Below are 21,407 nucleotides of genomic sequence, written 5' to 3'. Positions count from 1 at the left end.
TTCGAAAAATTCTAAAATTCTATCGATCAAACTAATAACATATTAGCATCTTAATGAATACATAAATATTCCTCCATAAATATAAACTAAAAAATACTATCTCCAAAATTTAAACTCGTATAAATTCGAAAAACTCTTTCTTTTGACATGATCCCTTCACCTTATTCAATTTTCAATATACTTCATTAATTGTACTAATTTACTTTGATTCATTAATTAACCTAGATTAATTGTACCTTTATATTAATTAACCTAATAAATATTCACACTAAGCAAACTAATTGTTTCCCTTTTGAAATTTTCACGAACATTTAATGCATATAAAATCACAGGACTTTTCGCGATTTTTTAAAAATTAAAAAAGTTATCGAAACGTTACATTTTCAACTATTAATTATAAATAGCAATCTGCTTGGACCTGATTTAAAACAATTTAGAAAAAAATTTAAAATTCCAATCGCAATTTCATTTATAATTCACAATAATAAAAAAACCCTTTGCTTCGCGAAAATATAGCGCACCTTTGTTCTTGCTGGCGCCAGACCGCGTGAGGGAGCTAGAAATTTGACTAATGGAAATGATTAATTGGGCACAAACACACAAGTGAACAGTAAATAGATTCACTTACAAACGTATGGGCAGAATCTCCACAGCGATCCCTCGTACATTTGGGCGATAAGGCCAAAGTCACCGCCCCCGTCAAATAAATAAAGAGATAAAAAAGCACCGCCATATGAAAAAATACGGTCTAGAGTTTTACAATTACGGCATTTGCGAAATGGGTAGTAGTTTTCGGTCAAAAAATATTTGCTGCAGTTAACGAGAAATGGAGTTTATGGAGAAATCACCCTCATAACTACAGCTAACAAATAACATCAAAACCTGGGCGAAGTGGACGAAGAAAAAACAATTCACGGACCACACAGCACGCAAACCGCGGACTTGAAACTCAATTCCAATTTAATGGAAAGCATCTTTGTTGGCGTCTGTATTCCTTTCGGTTGATGCTTGGAAAATTTTGGTCAATAATATTTTTGTTTGGGAGGAGCAAGGGAGGAGAAGAGGAGCGCAGGTAAAGCAGAGGTTCTACGGTTGTCTTTGCGAAAATAATCAACGATCTGCTATTCTTGGTTGTTTTCTGTGTTGGTAATTGGCGTCTGGTTAGTCATAACCCCTGGTTCTTCCAACCCCCATGTGCCTGATCTAGGGGTATCGCTCCACAGTCCTTTGATCGAAGTCCGTTGTCCCAGGTACGGAATGGATCCTTGAGATTTTTTATTCCTCAGGGAAGCTTCCAGAACATTGCAGAGGTACGGATGTATTTGTAACCCTATCGTTTGGTTATGTGGTTAGGGTTTGATTGAGAGCCGTCCTAATGACTCGGTGAAATTTAGCGTTGAAAGCCTAAATTGTGGAGGTATAGGGTTCAATTCTCATCGAGGGAACTTCCAATAGAATTTTGACTAGGGTTTCAAGTACTGCGGAACACAGGTTGCTTCATAATCGAGATTATGCATAGCGGCTGGGGCGGCGCCACAAGATAGCAGGAGGCTGGAGTGATTTGCGTTTGAAATCTGCCACGGCCATGGACAATTTAGTCTCTCGTTGCCAGGTATGTTGATATTCAGGTTATTACGTGATTGGCCGCTAATATTTGATAGCTTTGGATAAAACCATTAAGAAATAAGCCCGTCAAAAAGTGGAAATTGGCTATAAAATTTCGTAAATGGAAAATATTATATGGTTGATCTTACATTTGGTGTCATCTTGTTGGTCTCTTTTCTCTCATACATAGCTGTTCTCCAGAAGATGTTTGTATAAAACGAACTGGAAGGTTAAAGCTTAGAACGTTATATGTTCAAAATCCGTTGTGGCCTTGGGCATCTTAGTCTATAAGAAGTTTTTGTTAAGAGACATTTTGTATGAACGATTCAAACTATGTAGGTTTAGGAAACCGTCAGAATTTTATGGAACTTTGTATTTTCATTGTAAAACTGCTGCAGTCTTGGACATTTTAGTCTCTCGCTTTTAAGTGAATCAAACTGAGTACTATTATTTCGTAATTTCGGAAGAAACCTTGTAGAATAAGCCGAGCACAGAAATAGTTCATAAAATATGATAAATGGAAAACATTATATTGATGACATCAATTTGATGGGTTGTCTTGTTTGATACTTTTATTTCACACATAGGTTTTTGACTATCTGGTAGAATGATACAGAAATTTACAATCTATGTTCAAAATCTGCAATGACTTTGGACAGAATAGTCTCTCACAGTGTCTAAAATTAGCAGCGACATTGGACAGATTAAGCTCTCACTTGGAGGAGTTTAAATCACCCCTACACTTTAGGTTATTGCATGAATGGGTGTTACTATTTAGTGAGTTTTTTTGAGCCCTGGTAAAATAGCCCTTCCTAAAGGAGGGACTGGCTGTAAAGTTCTGCATGGAAATTTCTACAAAGTTAATTTCGGTCTCATATTTGAGGATGGACCACAAAGGTGACGTGATCACATTTTTAGAAGATTTTTTGATTTTCTTAGTCCTAGGTGTTGAAGATTGTAGCTGTGATAGAGATCTTTATCCCTGCTTTTGCTATATGATTTTGCTACATGTTGAGAATGAGATAATACCTATATATTGTGTTTACAGCTGGAGTAGATATTTAAGATATTTATTTGATTTAATATTAAATGAAGAGATGGGTCATGCAAAGAGGCATGCATTTGGAAATTTGAAAAGACTTGTTTTTGGAAATTGAAGAGACCTCTGGTTGTGATCTGAAGAGTCTCTCAATTCTATATATATATGTATGATTACATTGTGTATATAACACATCAAGTAGAAAGTATTGTAGTTGTAGATGTATTATCAATGAAAGAGATATTTTGCTGGTATGGTTGGGTTTTTTCTCTTCAAGTGGAAGGGTTTTTCTAGGATAATCTCGTGTCTTTTGTATTTATTTTGATCCTCTTTGTTGTTGTTTATGATTATCCTTTGTACTAAACTTAAACATGGTATCATTGCTAAGTTTGATAATTGTAGTAAAGTAGAATGCATAAGGCCAAATGTGATTGTTAATGATCATGATAGTTGTGAGAGAAAAACATGCATGCATCTATTGATTCAGTTTTCTCTCATATGCATTATTCTTATTATGTTTGTCTCCATCTCTACTGGAATGAAATTACATGGCATTGATATGGTATGAGTTGACGTTGTGTTTTCATCTAGAATTTTCAAGGATTTGGAACTACCTACAATTTAAGGAAGAGGTTTGTCGTAATCTCCTCAAGAGTCGATAATGTGTTAACTATTGGGATGTGAAACAATAATGTGCAACCTAATAGGGATCTTCTTCGGTAACAGACAAAAGTTGGCTATTTTGATTTGTAGTGAAATGTGCTAGGAGAAATGAGTAAAGGTCGAACAATTACCCGTTGCAATTGCGTGGTGGCCTTCAATACATTTTTTTAATGCCATCACTAGTCTATGATTACCGCTTAATAATGTTGGGACATTGTCTTGAGCGAGCTTGACCATATCATGCATCTTCCTCGAGATATGATGGTAGTTATTCATGGTAAGCTATGGATCACCACTCTGCACAATATGGTATTGGGCGACCTCAAATTAAACACATAGATGGCCTTGGACATAGATCTTGGCTAAAGCAAAGGGACAAGCCATTTGATTGGGAGTATATTGAGATCTTGCCTATGTTACCCCAAGTTTTCGGGGCGGGGGGACGAGGGGACGAGGAAACGGGTTTCCGGGACTTTTTTTTGTTTGAAATAGGGGACGGCTATATATATATATTCATGAATTTCAGAATTACACAGCATTGTCACATTCATCATAGCAACATAGTGTAAAATTACCAATTTCATTCATCAAATTAGCATAGAACATAGAATCAAATCGAATCATCGTCGAAGAATTGGAACATAGGATGACATCAAATGAGAGAATCAATCTGCCATAGATTAGACTTTAGAGCCCTTTCTTGTGGGTTTTGGAGGAAAACCGAATTTGTTGTGCCAAATCTCCCTAGATGGGTAGCAGCCATCTTGTTTGGGCAGTAATCAGCTATAAAAATTTATTTCTGGGCAATTATTGCTGCTATCAGAGCATTATCAAAGCTGAAAACAATCTGAGTATTCCTCAACCCAGCAACAATCATTTCCAGGTCTGCAATATGAATATCAAATAGAAGTTTGATTTACAATCATTTTTCAGGTCTGGTTTGTTGAACAAAAGTTGAAGTTTTAATTTTCAGTCATAGTTGGATGCTAAGTTTGTAATGGCTTCCAAAAAAATATATTTCAACATGGGTTATATTAACATATTTTATTATTTTAATGTGGTGCCAGCGAATGGGCAGAAAAGCACCATTTATTAATTTTTTTTTAAAGTTGAATTTTATTTTAAAATTGGAAACTTCAAGCAATCCCCAGGACGGATGGGAAATGACGACGGAGTCTCGGGGACGGTCAACACCATCTAGAAATGCGTTGACCGTTTTTGAAGTTTTGGGGACGGGTTTTCGATTTTCTTGCTTGGGTGGGGATGGCTTGGAAACGTTTCCAGCCATCCCCAAGTCCCCAAAACAGGGACGGTTTCCAAAACTCAAGGCTTAGGGCTGGAAACGCGTTTTCGGGTAACATAGGATCTTGCAATATTTTGCAAATTCCCTATTTGAGGCGCGTCCTTTCTCCATTCATAATATACTTGAAGTTGGGAAACCTTTTGGTTTAGTTGCTAGTTCCTAGTTGGGGACATATGCTTTATTTTGTTAATTGGAGGCTTTTACACATGTTGGAAAGGAGCGTTGTATAACTGCGAAGTTCATATATTTCCTATTTTTTGTGGTACTGGTACTTTTTTTTGGTCTTCCCTAAACATTGTATTTATTCACTATCGCCCATGTGTAAAGCCTTCACAGTGTATGTCATGGCATTCATGATGGCAGGCTCATGGAGAAATCACCCTCGTAACTACAGCTAAACAATTACATCAAAACCTGGGCAAAATGGAGGAAGAAAAAAAAATTCATGGACCACACAGCACGCAAACCGCGGACTTGAAACTCAATTCCAATTTAATGAAAAGCATCTTTGTTGGCGTCTGTATTCATTCCGATTGATGCTTGGAAAATTTTGGTCAATAATATTTTTGTTTGGGAGGAGCAAGGGAGGAGAAGAGGAGCGCAGGTAAAGTAGAGGTTCTATGGTTGTCTTTGCAAAAAGAATCAACGATTTGCTATTCTTGGTTGTTTTCTGTATTGGTAATTGGCATCTGGTTAGTCATAACCCTTGGTTCTTCCAGGCCCCAAGTGTCTGATCTCCGGGGTATCGCCCCACGATCCTTTGATCAAAGTCCATCGTTCCAGGTACGAAATGAATCCTTGTGATTTTTTATTCTTTAGGGAAGCTTCCAAGACATTGTAGAGGTACGGATGTATTTGTAACGCTATCATTTGGTTATGTGGTTAGGGTTTGGTTGAGAGCCCTCCTAATGACTTGGTGAAATTTAGCGTTGAAAGCCTAAATTGTGGAGGTATAGGGTTCAATTTTCATCGAGGGGACTTGCAATAGAATTTTGACTAGGGTTTTAAGTATTGCGGGCCACAGATTGCTTCATAATTGAGATTATGCATAGCGGCTGGGGCGGTGCCGCAAGATAGCAAGAGGCTGGAGTGATTTGCGTTTCAAATCTACCACGACCATGGACAATTTAGTCTCTCGTTGCCAGGTATGTTGATGTTCAGTTTATTACGTGATTGGCTGCTAATATTTGATAGCTTTGGATAAAACAATTAAGAATAAGTCCCTCAAAAAGTGAAAATTGGCTATAAAATTTCGTAAATGTAAAATATATGGTTGATCTTAATTTTGGTGTCATCTTGTTGATCTCTTTTCTTTCATACATAGCTGTTCTCCAGAAGATGTTTCTAGAAAATGAACTGGAAGGTTAGAGCTTAGAACGTTAGAACATATGTTCAAAATCTGTCGTGGCCTTGGGCATCTTAGTCTATAAGTAGTTTTTGTTAAGAGACATTTTGTATGAACGATGCAAACTATGTTGGTTTAGGAAACCATCAGAATTTTATTGAACTTTGTGTTTTCATTTTAAAATCTGCTGCAACCATGGACATTTTAGTCTCTCGCTTCTAAGTGAATGAGTACTATTATTTCATAATTTCGGAAGAAACCTTGTAGAATAAGCTGACCACAGAAATAGGTCATAGAATATGATAAATGGAAAACAATATATTGATGACATCAGTTTGATGGGTTGTCTTGTTTGATACGTTTATTTCACACATAGGTTTTTGACTATCTGGTAGAATGATACAGAAATTTACAATTGCTGATAAAAATCTGCAATGAGTGTGGACATAATAGTCTCTCACAGTGTCTAAAATCAGCTGCGACCTTGGACAGATTAAGCTCTCACTTGGAGGAGGTTAAATCACCCTTATACATTAGGTTATTGCATGAATGGGTGTTACTATTTAGTGAGTTTGTTTGAGCCCTGGTAAAATAGCCTTTCCTAAAGGAGGGACTGGCTGTAAAAAGTTCTGCATGGACAGCTCTACAAAGTTAATCTCGGTCTCATATTTGAGGACGGAACAGAAAGTTGAAGTGATCACATTTTTAGAAGATTTTTTTGATTTTCTTAGTCCTAGGTGTTAGAAGATTGTAGCTGCGATAGAGATCTTTATCTCTGCTTTTGCTATATGATGTTGCTACATGTTGAGAATGAGATAATACCTATATATTGTGTTTACTGCTGGAGTAGATAATTAAGATATTTATTTGAGATAATATTAAATGAAGAGACGGGTCATGCAAAGAGGCATGCATTTGGAAATATGAAAAGACTTGTTTTTGGAAATTGAAGAGACCTCCGGTTGTGATGTGAAGAGTCTCTCAATTCTATATATATGTATGATTACTTTGTGTGTGATAACACATCAAGTAGAAAGTATTGCACTTGTATATTTATTATCAATAAAAGCGATTATTAGCTGGTATGACTGGGTTTTTAACTCTTTTCTCTTCAAGTGGAAGGGTTTTTCCAGGATAATCTCGTGTCTTTTGTATTTATTTTGATCGTCTTTGTTGCTGTTTATTATTATTCTTTGGACTAAACTTAAACATGGTATCATCGCCAAGTTTGGTAATTGTAGTAACAAATGCGATTGTTAACAATTATGATAGTTGTGAGAGAAAAACATGCATGCATCTATTCATTCAGTTTTCTCTCATGCATTATTCTTAATATGTTCATCTCCATCTCTATTGGAATGAAATTACATTGCATCGATATGGTATGAGTTGACATAGTGTTTTCATCTAGAATTGTTAAGGATTTGGAACTGCCGACAATTCAAGGAAGGAGTTTGTCATAATCTCTTCAAGAGTCGATAATGTGCTGACTGTTGGGTTGCGAAACAATAATATGCAACCTAATAGGGATCTTCTTTGGTAACGAACAGTAGCTGGCTATCTTGATTTGTAGTGAAATGTGCCAGGAGAAATGAGTAATGGTCGAACAATCACTTGTTGCAGTTGTGTGGTGGCCCTTCAATGCATTATTCTAATGCCATCGCTGGTCTATGATTAGCCCTTAATAACGCTGGGAGTTTGGGACATTGTCATGAGTGAGCTCAACCATATCATGCATCATCCTCGGGATATGATGGCAATTATTTGTAGTAAGCTACAAATCACTACTTTGCACGATATTGTATTGGGCGACCTCAAATTAAACACATAGATGGCCTTAGACATAGATCTTGGCGAAAGCAAAGGGACAAGCCATTTAATCGGGAGTATATTGAGATCTTGCAAAATTTTGCAAATTCCCTATTTGAGCTGTGCCCTTTCTCCATTCATAATATACTTGAAGTTAGGAAACCTTTTGGTTTAGTTGCTAGTTCTGAGTTGGGGACATATGCTTTATGTTGTTAATTGGAGGCTCTTACACATGTAGGAAAGAAGCGTTGTATAACTGTGAAGTTTGTATATTTCCTATTTTTGTGGTAGTGGTACTTTTTTTTTCTGCCCTAAACATTGTATTTATTCACTATCGCCCATGTGTAAAGCCTTCAAAACATATGACATGGCATTCATGGTGGCAATTCTCATGCGCATCGTTTTTTTCATAACGTGTGGGGTTTATGTTTTGCACTCACAACACCTCTACTATCGGAAGTTCTATGTTTGGCGAGTTGCTAATCTTGCCTTGTAGTGTTCAAGAATTGTTCTATCTTCTTTGTTTCTTGGTGGAAGCATACATATCATCATCAGTGTGATAAAAAGAAGCAAGGATGGGTGAAGTGCACACTCATAAATACAACATCTCTTTCAAAGCAATTCTTCTGGTAAATAATAAATTATTTGAGAACAATATTACTCTGTGAAGTTGGTATTTATTTTAATCAATGATTGTTGATGGTGCATGGATCAGATGATCGTACAAGCAGCTGGATCAATTTTCAGCTCTAGAATTTTGTTGCAAGGAATAATGTGTGAGTATGTGCATCTGGTGTGGAGAGAGCCAAGTTTATTGGTGGCCAATCTACTAGAGGGATGCACCAACAACCAATGCATAAGGTACGAAATTAGTACATGTATAAAGATGTGTTGTTTGGAACATCCGACCAGTAATTTTTTTCACTGTGTTTGGACGGCTATGGAAAATTGGACTACAAGGAGATAAGTATTCTATGATTATATCTTGAAATATTGATTTATGTTGGAAATAGTGATTGCTTTTAGCATTGATCTCTATATATGTCTTCATGATAAGTTGATTTTATGAGTCATAATTAATCCCTCATGATTGTAGGGCAAGAAGCAATTGGATGATGAAGAGATAATATGTAGATGCTTACAGTCTTGGAACTGAATTGATGTTGCACATCTTCATAAAAGAGGAAGATCATATATAGGTGGGGACTTTTCAGCTTCAAAGGGAGGTTACATTTCAAAGGGAGATGGTTAACTCTTTGCAAGCTTATGGGGCAATGCCAAATTGGAATTAGGTATCTTATTGTGATAAACAACATTGTCCTTGTTGAGAGGGGGTCTCTATTTAAAGAGAATCTTTGCCACTCGTATAAATTTTGGAAATGCATTCTTCTCTGGGAGAAGCCTTTAGGTGAAAGCCTTCATTCCACCCTTTGCGAGTAGGTATGGTAGACCACCCCTTGCGAGTAGCCATGGTGGAAATGTATTCTTCTCAAGGAGTAGTCTAAGGTGAAAGCCCCCATCCCACCCTTTGTGAGTAGTCATGGTGAAAATGCATTCTTCTCTGGGAGAAGTCTGAGCTGAAAGCCTTCCTTGCACCCTCTGTGAGTAGGTATGGTGGACCACCCTTTGCAAGTAGGCATGGTGGAAGTTGTGTGTGACACTATGACTTTGATTTTATGTGCTTATGAAGCAACTATATTGAATTATGTTATGTTGAGATAACATATTGTAATGAGAATTGATATGATGAGAATTTATCATTGACATCTTTGGTTGCAGCTATGTGTGCCTGCCATACTAAAGATATCTCTCTTGTTAAGAGGGAGTGTTGAAGATTATAGCTGTGATAGAGATATTTATCTTTGATTTTGCTACATGTTGAAAATGAGATAATACCTATATATTATGTTTACAGCTGGAGTAGATATTTAAGATATTTATTTGAGATAATATTATATGAAGAGATGTGTCATGCGTCATGCACAGAGGTATCCATTTGAAAATATAAAAGGACGGAAATTGAAGAAACCTTCGGTTGTGATGTGAAAAGTCTCTCAATTTTATAATATGTTTGATTACTTTGTGTGTTATAACACATCAAGTGGAATGCATTTTACTTGTATATTTATTATGAATAAAAGAGATACTTTGCTGGTGCGGCTGGGGTTTTCCCATCAAGTGGAAGTGTTTTCCCAGTATAATATCACATCTTTTGTATTTATTTTTATCTTTTTGTTGCTGTTTATCATTATTTTCTGGACTAAACTTCAACACTAGGCAGTATTGACTGTGTAGCTTTCAAGCTGTTATGATTTCATAACATTTTCTGCTCTCGGTTCCAAATGTGCCATGCCATGACCCCTTATGTTTAGCAGCCAGTTAAGTATACTACCCTTCCAATTTAAGTATAACATAATAGTCGTGGATGAAATCCTTGCAATTAACTACAAAAGATCAAGTCTTTTCTGATGCCAAAATAGAACTTTTTATAAAGTTGAAATCTATTTTACTGTGATGATTTACTATGGTGTTTAAGAATGACAATACATTTTACTAAATACACAACTGTTTATAGAAGACCGTTGTATATCTGTTCTTACTTTTTGAAACCTTAGTATTTTGCACTCTTGGTTTGCCAGGCTCTGGCAGCTTAGATTCTTTCTCCCAGGTAAGCTCAACCTACCTTCCACTTAAAGGATTTTTAACATGGCTTGTGCTAATACTTTATAACTAAGTTACCGTATTCGCTCAGACCATGTCACATTTGACATTCGATTCATTAGGCATTCTGGTTCGGTTTGAATTCGTGGCAGATTTGTTCGTCTGACGTTGGCATTCTTTTAAATTTGTGTGTGTGACTTTGGCTTTCTTTCATGTGAGCCCAGAAAGACTTTACAAACCTGCGTTTGAGCCTGCAATGAATTTGGGCAAATTTGACTTTTCACCAAAGTTTTTGAACTTCATTTCTGCTGTGTCAGCTCTCAAATGATGACACGACAATTTGGATTTTTTCGTTTTAACTTTTAGACTTTAGAATTAGTTCCAGAAATGCATTTATGCGGTATTTTCATTTTAACACATGACAAAGGCATACCTAATTTATACATGGCAAAGACATGGAACTAATATATAGTTTATAAATTATAGACTGTAGTTAAATCACACTCATGACAGGAGCATTGACATTTGGGACAGGTCACAGGAGTATTCAGATTCACGACAGCTGACATGTATGAATTCACGAGCATTCACAGTCACGACCACCAATATCAATCTGTATTCTACTTGTGTTGGTCTGAATCTCTGCATTTACATTACAGTTTTACCTGGTAACTCCTTAGAGATCTGTGATAAAAAAACGTGGGCATTCAGAACTGTGTTCTTTTAGCAGCAATTGTGAGTTCTGGTGTTTTGTGGAGCACGATGATAGTTCACGACATATGATCGATTAATGATATTGCATTATTGTTTTTAAATTTGTTCCGTCATTTGAACTGAATAGTTAATATATGTGGTGGTGTATTTTTTTAAGTTGCTTTAATAATTTAAGCATAGTGGTGTATGAACTTGCTGCAGCATGTTTTTACATATTTATAATTTTTTTCTTTAAAAAATTTTTATTGTACAAACAAACCCAAAATGAATCCGAACCCAGTTCAAAATATTTTTGAGCGAATGTCGAACCCGCATCCGAACCGGAATCCAAACCGGCAAGTCAGCTTTTTAATCTGGGATGGAACCCCCACAAATAAGAACTTATGAACATAGAAATGGAATATAAATCTTAGCTAAGGGAGAGTTTATGATGTCAATCTTAGTTTTATCCTGTTGATGTGTCATTTAGGTGACACCAAATGTTGACCTCTCTCTTCCATTCACACTTTTTTCCAAAGGATTTTTCCTCTAAGTCAAATGTGGCATAGAACCTTAAAGTTGTTAAGCTACATTAGCAGATTCTCCTGGAAATCTTCAGGGTCCTGCTTTTGTCCTTCCCAAATATGAATTTGGATTCGGTTTGCCCTAGGATCAGATAGGGTCTGGCCAGTCCTCCTGAGATCAGCCTGGAGAACTTGTGACGAATTGTATGATATTTGATCAGTGATGGCTGATTATTAATCTAATTTAATTTTGGAATGGCTTTTTTTGGGTTTAATTTTTCATTGAAATATCAGTGATGGCTGATATTTCAATGGCTTTTTTTGGATGTAATTTAATATTTGCTTTTTACAGCATACATTTGAAACATTCAAATCTGTGACACTTATGGTGCATTTGTTATTTTTCTGTTTTTCTTCAATCTACATCTGGATTTAAATTTTTAATATAACTTCTGGTTATTCCTTGAACCTTAGTCATATTTCTGATTTGTTTTTGCTTTTCCCTACTAACAACGTCCGAAATATGATTATAGCATAAATGACACATCTTATGTTTTAAGCATCCTCTTTGACTGTTCCCAATCTGTTCTCGACATTCTGTTTGGACATATTTTCACATCTTTGTACTATTCTTCACTGCCACCGCTTAATGGAAAAATTCTTAATACAAAGGAACTTTGCATTTTCTGTACCCAGAATTAAAAAATGACATTAAGTTGTGTTATCAAAGGGGAAAAAACCTGTGTCAGACTGAATAAGATGAAACTATAACTAGCTCTCTAAGCTCCCATCCATTTCTAGTAAATACTTCATCTGTTAATTATTTGAAAACTATGGCATTTTGGCTATATTTCTTGATCCATAAGTTATATCAATCTTATTATGAATGATTGTTTTTTCATATTTTGATAAGGTGGTACTGCTGGTATATTTTCAGGATAAATTGACATTCTTTCGCCTTAAAGAATTAAAAGATGTTCTGAGCCGGCTTGGTTTGGCAAAGCAAGGGAAGAAGCAGGTATTCATTTGTTCTCTCTGTTTCTCTCTCTCTCCCTCCCTCTGGTTTGGTGCCTTTTCAAGTTGAAATGGTTGTATCATATGGCATTATTGTGGTCAAAGTCATGAGGTTCAAGATAATTAGCTTGAAAGTTGCATACTTTCGTGTTAACTTGGCCAATACATTCATATTCTTCTCATTTCGGATCGCAGATTTTTGTACTTTTTGATCCCTAAACCTATTTTTTTATTGCTGGGGATCAGATGTGCGTGTTTGAACCTGACCCAGGTCACATTCATAGCTGTGGATGAATCCTCTACTTAAATATTTAAAAATTTAAATTCCTACCTTGTGAAGCTTTTCTCTAGCTTTTGCAAACTGGCTTAGTGAATGCCATGTTGTTTTCCATGCTTGGTGATTGTATATAATTACAAAACGGAGAATGCATCAATTGAAGATCATCTGATAGTGCAAGGACATTGTAAATAATTCATTATTGAGGGTTTTGGCTTTGAGAACGAAACAAATCTAACTGCACTTTAACCTTAGAGATTACTTCATACTTGCTATCCTCAATAGTTTCACTCAAGCCAAAATTCAATCCATCCAAGGATCTCTTACCTAGGAGAGCCTAATTTACATGATTAGGCGGATTCTCCAAATGTTTTATAAACATTGTCTGTTCTTACATAAGTTAAGATGCCAAGAGCAATACAAGTGAATAAAAACAGGTTAGATTCTGTCAGATTTAGTCTACATACATTGGATCAGGTCCATCCAGAAGTTAAATTCTGCAGTTGCAGAGGTGAACTGGAGCAACAGATGGTCAACATTCGTGATCAGAGATTTTTGTCATTTGCTGATACAACCCTAAAAATCTATAACCAAGTTATTGACATCTGATACATTTTTTACCCGTCATCAGTTGTTGAGCTTAGTATCACATTAAATTATTTTAGTTGCTGCATTCATTTGCGTATATGGTAATGGTAAGGCCCAACTCCTTTCTCTAGGTTATTTCATCTGGACTTGGATGCAGTTGTTTGAAGTAGCCTTGATAGGTCTGTGAGGGTCTTAATAAAAATCCTAACAAACATAAAACCAAATACCAAAAATAAAAGAAATAAACAAATTGTTGAGATATAAACCAAGTTCTAGCATAGTGAATTGAAATAAATATCATATGAATAAAAACTGAAGTTCTACTAATAGTAAAAAAATACAAAAATGCAAAAATCAAACTCAACCATATTTTATTTAATTAAAATAAAAATCTGATATGTGACTTAGATGAAGAAATTCTAAAAATCTCTGTGATTGAGAGAAAAGCGTGGCTGATTGAGGAAATGAAAGATATGGCAGGTTGTTGGCACTCTTGCCTGGGAGCACGGGTTGCTTTTGAACAAAATTAAATTTGTGATAAAGCTGCAGCAAGTTTGCACTTTTCCTTTTGATCAAATGGCAGTAAACTTGGGATTAAATAACAAAGAGCTGACATTTAAAAGCAGTAGGCTTAGATGCAGTAAATGTCAAACAGTAGCTAAAGCAAATAACAAAGAATAAGCATAATCAATTGACGAGAACAGATTGTAATCATTTGTTTTTGGCACGAGTGTACAGAGTCATCTAACAGACAAAAGTATTCCAAAGAAAACAGAAAATTTAAAGACTAGCTAAAAAGCAAGCAAGCAAGCAAGCAAGCTGCAAAATATAAATGTAGTTATTGACTGCTTCTGATTTTAAATAATACACAACCTTTGTAGATATGAGTTTATTTGTTGATAAGGAAGCTCGGTTTCTAAGGGTACACCATACATTGACACCATTAGCAAGACAATGACACAGTTGCAAAGAACCAACCCCTTCCTGCATTAGCCTGAATTGGTATAAACAAAGGGCCAAAATTTCATGCAGCCCATGGTAGTTTGAAAAACATGAAAGAGGAATGGTGCTACCTTGCTACTTCACTGGACGGCACCCTTAAAATGGGACATGAAAAGGATTCCTTGTCCCCAAAGGTATGATGTAAGCCATCTCAATATTTTCCATCTCTATGAAACTGATTCTGGATACAGCACATTTTGAAAACTTGTTCAAATTTCCTTGTGAGATTAGCCTTAAAGATATCCTCAACCAGAAACTCAAAATCTGAGTTATTCTTACCCACACCAGGGGTGCAGTGGTGAACAAGGATGGTATGTCTGAGTTTGCATGGTAATTGAGGCTATTGCACAAAAAAAAAAAGAAACATTCTAGAATCATTTTCTGCCAAAATGTTCATCTCTGAATTCCTGTTGAACATTCAACTCTATTTTCAATGGAAAATAAAGCTCTAATATTAAATATCCCTACTTTCAAATTCTGGGGTAATTGATTTGTTTTTTGTTTTTATTGAATTTGTTGAATTTTGTATTTAGAGCATGCCGTTTGAGCTTCACAGGCAACTTTGTTTTTGGATGCATGACCTTCCTCACTGTCAAATTTGTATGTTTTATGGTTTGTCCAAGATGTGTCTGCTTCATTTGTTACTTCTCATATCTTCATGTTTTTCCTTTTTGAATTTCACCTTTTGAACAACAAATTCTGTTAGACTATTAAAATCTGAAAAGATTTGTTGTTGTTGGTGGAATTTTGTAGGATTCAAGTTCTTACCTTTAAAGTCATGTTTCCTTTTGTTGATTACTTTTTGAAACCTTTTCATTGCTCATATTCATGGTTTTATATTTATTTTCAGGTTCTCTTGGACAGGATAATGGCCATGCTCTCTGATGATAAAGGTGAGGATTCCAAGGGTCCCTATTTCTGATGGCTATTTGTACATCTTAAAGTTTCTTAGAAGAGTTCATTAAATTTCTATAAGTAATTTGTTAGATTGTGCAATTTAAAATGTCAGATTTTAAATAAACTGCTAGAATATTTGTTATATCCTTGTTATATTCTTATAAGCAGTCAGATTCAGTTCCAGACTGTTGGTATTGAGACTAGATTCTACATTTTTGTGGTTTGTGCTAGGCTGATTATGACCATTGTATGCACAAACTCTGTATTAAACAATTGAGTATATGAGTATCAAACAGATGATGTGATCATCTTCACTTTCCCTCAATTACTACTAACTGTATCTTGAAAATATTAGGATATCTCATTGGCTGTCAATTATTTTGTAGGGCATGCATTGTGGGTTATTTTATTAAATTTTTAATTTTTTGCTTTTGCTCTCAATTACTGTTAATTATAGCTTGCAAATATTTGAATATCTGATTGGATATTTGGTCTTAGCTGTCAATTATTTATAGGGCTTGCATTGTTTGTCATTTTACTAATGATAAATATGAATTAGCTTGCTTTGCTATTGCTCCATATTTGAGTGGTGCTGCAGTGATCTCTAGTTTAGTGCAGTTCCTTTTGTATGTTTTTTTTGTTTGCAACTAATAACAAAACCATGTATTTATTTCAAGAAAAGTAAAAGAGCCTCAGGGTTGGATTCTAATATCAAACTGGATATATATGCTATAGATTCTGTTGCATTGAGACTTTTGTGTGATCAATATTTTTAATTGTCATATATCTTAAGGTGTAGTTCTCTTGTGTGCATGGCAGAGTCCAAGTTACATGGATGGGGCAACAAACATCTCATTGGAAAGGATGAGGTGGCAAAAATTATTGATGACATATACAGGTAATGATCACTTCTGATTGGGGACAATCGTGGGAGTCTTTCAATGTTGAATCGAAAAATCATGGCAAGTTTTTCTCGGTAGTCCACTGCCAAATATAATCCCCTTAGATTTAATTCTGTCTCTCATTTTTAAAATGATCTTAATATCATTTTTTATATATTTCAATGTTATTTATTCATATTTTTTAATATGATTTATTTGTTTATATACATTAGTTATTGTTTTGTTAATACTAATAAATTTATTTTTGGAAGTTGAGCGTAACTGATTAAAACTTTGGGTTTTTATAGTGGAGACCTGAGTTCAATTCCTCATAGGGATATTAGAAGTGTGATTTTAAGTTGTGTTTTTTTGGTAAGTAGCTTGTATTGATCTCTGCTCAAAGGTGCGAAGTATTTGTAATCAATGAAACACTAGTGTTGGGGTATGTTGGGATGCCGGGATGAATTTGTGAGATGAGGTACAAAGGGCCTCAATTTCAGGACAATGGGGGTGCAATGGTGAGGGGGTGGGGTGGGCGCGGAACAGGCAGTGTTATATACTATACATATAAATATTGAAATACTAGTTACGAAACGATGTTTTAGTATAATGAACCGAATTGAAATCGCACCACGAACCAAAACCTCTGAACATTCAACATAATGACATAATACATACCAGTAGTAACACTCAAAAATCAAAATTCAAATAGACATTGAAGTACTTGTGCTGATGGTGGCATGGTTGTAGAATGGCATAAAGGGGGGTGCTCGGGCACTCCAACTACACGGTGCGGGGATGTCCCAAGGACGGGTACTTCGAGGATTGGGGGGGTGCAAGTACCCAGGTTTCACTGCTTGTAATCGATATGTAATTTTAAAAATTAATAAATATAAATGAAAGTACATATTTACACTGTAGAAAATATATTATATCTATGTTTTTTTGATGGGTAAAAGACCATAGCCAAATAGTTATATTAATTAATAAAAAATATTTTGTATATATGTTTGGTGTGGGGACTGGGAGGAATGAACAGAGTAAATAAAACCTTTGGTATTGCCCAAAACTCATGACAGTTTGGTTTATTTAACAAAATGGTAATCTATTAATCTTTACATATCCCTCTTGTTATTTTATAGACACATTTTCCAAACTTTACAACTAACCATATAAACTGCCTAATAACTCTTATTACGTTCAAGCTGCACGTTACATATCAGAATTCTGCTTTTGTATGATTATCTAAAGATCATTGATCCTTGTCCTTTTGCATCTATTCACTCCTGCAAGAAATCTGGGCTAATTTCAGCTAAGACCAATTGTTAATAATATTTTATCTATATTTTTAATATATTTAATATTTAATATATCATGTTTTTTGATTCATATATCTTATATAATTTATAAGAATATTTGAATAATGTTATAACTGTTTAATATAAAATATTATGTGTATTCTTGAGGAATGTGAACTTGAGTTTTTTGACACATACCTACATTATATTATAAATAAGTACATTTATAATTATAATATCATAATATTATTATTTTACAAATACATGAATGTGCACAATTGTGTCTGCTTAGCAGACATTATTATTTATAAAAAAACAAAATAAGAAATGATCATGTTTACAGTCTTGCACATATAATATAAGACTCATGGTTATGTTATGTCTATCTTTTGTATAAAATATATCCGATAAAAACAATTTCTCATCCACAATCCATATGCATACATTATATTATAAATAAGTACATTTATAATTATAATATCATAATATTATTATTTTACAAATACATGAATGTGCACAATTGTGTCTGCTTATGCATTATTATTTATAAAAAAACAAAATAAGAAGTGATCATGTTTACAGTCTTGCACATATAATACAAGACTGATGGTTATGTTATGTCTATCTTTTGTATAAAATATATCCGATAAAAACAATTTCTCATCCACAATCCATATGCATTGGTATTAGGTTAATATCTATACATCAGATAATTTATTGCTGTCTTAATTAATAAGCTAAGTGATAGTATAATAATGAGGGGCATTAGGAAATTTACGTTATAATCCCCTCTCACTTTTTAAAAAATTGTTCTTTTTATTTGTTATTAATATAGGATGACTGGTCAAACAACTCAGTCAACAATTCAGTTTCACCATTACTGAGACAATTTTATAGGTATAGTTTGTTAGAATTTTTTATTAAGTTACTGATTACCATATTAGTAAAAAAAATTCAAGTGTATTTTCTGTTTTATAATAGGATTGGTACATATCAAACTGAAAAATTCTATTTTTGGACATAAATAATACCTTCAATATCAAGCTGGGGATTTGTCTCTAGAAAAAGGCATTGAGGATGGCAGTTAAATCTGTGAATTGAGTATGCACAAGATAGCAAGCAAAGCAGTGACCATGATCAAATTTTTAAAATGCAAAAGAAAAGTTTAGAATATCGAAATAACAGGTCCAGTGGTTTCCTTTACTATCCTTTGCCAACTAAAGCACACAGGCTTGGCAGTTGAATCAGATTCCCATATTCTAGGAAGTGTCACATGGTTGATATCAGAGTTGTGTATGCTTATATTCAAAATCAAGAACATCATCTTTGAAGCCGACTGATTGAATATGATATACATTTTGCTTATAATTCTATAACACTAATTTATCGGGTTGTTTTTGAATGGTCATCACCTTTGTATTAGCTGGTTTTGCTTCTTGGTACTTTTGTATTGTAAATTCATTAGTTAAATTCATTATTTATATTTGAACAATGACTGCAGTAATGGATGTTAGTTTTCTATTACAGGAAGTTAAGTTTTTGATTACAAGTTCACACTAATTTTGAACAATAGTTGAAAATCATCCAACTATCAAATGACAAATTGATTCCGTAACATAGTAATGAGAATCGGAATTGTATTGGAATCGGCACGGCCGAATCGAATCGTGAGTCGGGGGTGAATCACTGGTGAATCGGCGATGAATCGGCAAATTTGAAAAAACCCTTTAAATGTAGAGATTTTAACAATTTTAGACTTATTTCATGCACCCTTTATTGAATATAACTTAAACACATTATAACATCATCGAATAGAAGTTGAAACTTAACATATATAAACATGGAAGTTTGTGTTTACCACACGGGGTAAAGAGTTTTTATAAGATAGCTTCACATCCAACACCTACTCCAAGTGCTTCAAAGGATATCACCCCTCTCGAAAGGCTTGCTCTATTGTTCTCTCCACCACAGACACTCCATGCCTGCAACAACTTCAGGTCTCATCAATTGGTTAGACTTCCCACCACTGATAACCGCAGTGATTGGGGGTCTAGGGGGCAACGCTCCCAGCGGGGTCGAGGGGCAGCACCCTAGGCGTGCTCTCTGTCGCGATACAGGGCGGGGTCGAGGGGCAGCGCCCCTACGGCCAAGACCAAATTTGCACTCTGAAACCCACACAAAACTACATGGAACTCAATGTTTTGGTGATTTTCTTCTGATCCCACACTCTTTTTGGGAACTGCTGATGTTTTACTACCTGATTATGTCTTTCCCTTCCCTTGGGCATCGTCCATTATGCATTCTAAACATTTTTTATTTGTCGTCGTTTTTATTTTTATATTTTTTATAACCTATGGTTCTTTTTTTCTCTTCTCCTCTCTTCTAGTCATGCTTAACAATTAGAAGGCCCTTTAGGGTTATAACAAAGAGGAAAGGTAAAAAAGAAAGCAAAAAACATAAGTGATTTTTTTATTATTTCCAACTAAACCTACTGATGTCAGCCGATTTTTGGCGATTCAGGCTATTTTTTGAGTGAATCATTGATACATGCGATTCACCCGATGAAATTGCCGATCATGATTTTCGTCATCAAAAAAATTAGCGTGCATGAATTTGATTGCTGAATCGACGATTCATGCGATTTCAGCGCGATTCTTGTTACTATGTTCCGTAATGAACACTCTCATCAAATTCTTCATTTAATCTAACAACTTGGAAAATAAAAACTACTATAGGTGAGAGACAAGAAACTATGCAACTTGCAAAAGATATCGAATTCATCAACAATTGAAAAACAAATCTACTTAAGAAGTGTTTTATACAACAATCTTTGAATCTTTGTTTTACAAATGAGAAGAGTGTGGTTTATGTAGGAGAAAAAAACAAATGAAGGGCCCAAATCAATTTAAGATTGATGACCAAGATTAGGACAACTATACCCTAATTAGGGTTTGCAATGCTTATCTAATGAGAACCGATGAAAATTAAACAACTCATATTTTGCTTTCCTCTAGAAGAAAGCATCCCTTATCCCAATGGAAGAAAAGATCGGCTTCATTGAACTTAGACGTCTTGTCATGATATTATCTAATTAGTGGAGGCAAGTGGTTACCACCTCAACATGCTTATCTCTTTGGCTTTGAATAATTCTTCTTCAATTTTGGGAATTTGAGATTTTGGAAAAATATTCCCAACTTGTATCAGTTTAAACCTTCTTAAACTTGGAATTTTCTACTTTTTGACTACTCTTCTTCAATGCAAGATTTTTGACTTGTTGATGTGAACTTCATTGAAATTTGGAAGATGTCCTTGAATTCTTCCCTTGTTCATCCATCCTTCTTTCTGTTGTCAATTTCTTTGTAGGTGATGAAGTCCTTGGTTGTGCTTCTTTTTCTCTTTTGTGAATGTCATCTTTTCTTATACTAGTTGAGTTCATTTCTTTGATCTTGATCTTTGGAAATCCTTGGTTGTTTGGTGCATCTCCTTTATCTTTGTCTTTAATGTAGACATGGCCATAAGAATTTTGGAAATGATTAAGTCTTGTCCTTCGAAATGCACTTGTAGGCCTGATTTTTCAGGAATCTTCCCGTATGTAGGCAATTTGAAGTCATCCTAGGATGGGAATATTTGGCAGTAGGATTTTCTCTCAACTTTCCTTTACATATTTTACTTGGAAATATAAATTTAATACTTGTTGAGTGAACTTCATGCTCACTTGTGAATTTTGAAGCAATTAGTAGAGTTCACAATGCTTTCTTGATTTGATTGGATTTGATGATGGATTGAGAATTTTCTTGACACTTGGCCA

At 34.9% G+C, this 21,407-nt stretch overlaps 1 protein-coding gene across 10 annotated transcripts in view; it reads left to right on the top strand.

The window, feature by feature from the left end:
- Positions 1 to 989: 989 nt before the first annotated feature.
- Positions 990 to 21,407, top strand: part of SIZ1 (DNA-binding protein with MIZ/SP-RING zinc finger, PHD-finger and SAP domain-containing protein) — a 93,052-nt gene continuing 72,634 nt past the window's right edge. For 9 of the 10 annotated variants that reach the window (XM_089791092.1, XM_089791090.1, XM_089791097.1 and 6 more), the window contains exons 1-5: positions 990 to 1,250; positions 1,354 to 1,612; positions 12,580 to 12,660; positions 15,374 to 15,416; positions 16,240 to 16,318. In XM_089791092.1, coding sequence (XP_089647218.1) covers positions 1,586 to 1,612; positions 12,580 to 12,660; positions 15,374 to 15,416; positions 16,240 to 16,318 — 230 coding nt within the window. In that variant the 5' untranslated portion in view covers positions 990 to 1,250; positions 1,354 to 1,585. Of the gene's footprint in view, positions 1,251 to 1,353; positions 1,613 to 5,614; positions 5,756 to 12,579; positions 12,661 to 15,373; positions 15,417 to 16,239; positions 16,319 to 21,407 lie in introns of those variants that run through there. The other variant, XM_089791091.1, reaches the window with a different exon arrangement.

Source organism: Cupressus sempervirens, chromosome 7, assembly GCF_028749045.1.
Source record: "Cupressus sempervirens isolate cs-2001-9-10 chromosome 7, ASM2874904v1, whole genome shotgun sequence".
NCBI lineage: Eukaryota > Viridiplantae > Streptophyta > Pinopsida > Cupressales > Cupressaceae > Cupressus > Cupressus sempervirens.
This window is presented reverse-complemented; position numbering and strand designations above follow the sequence as displayed.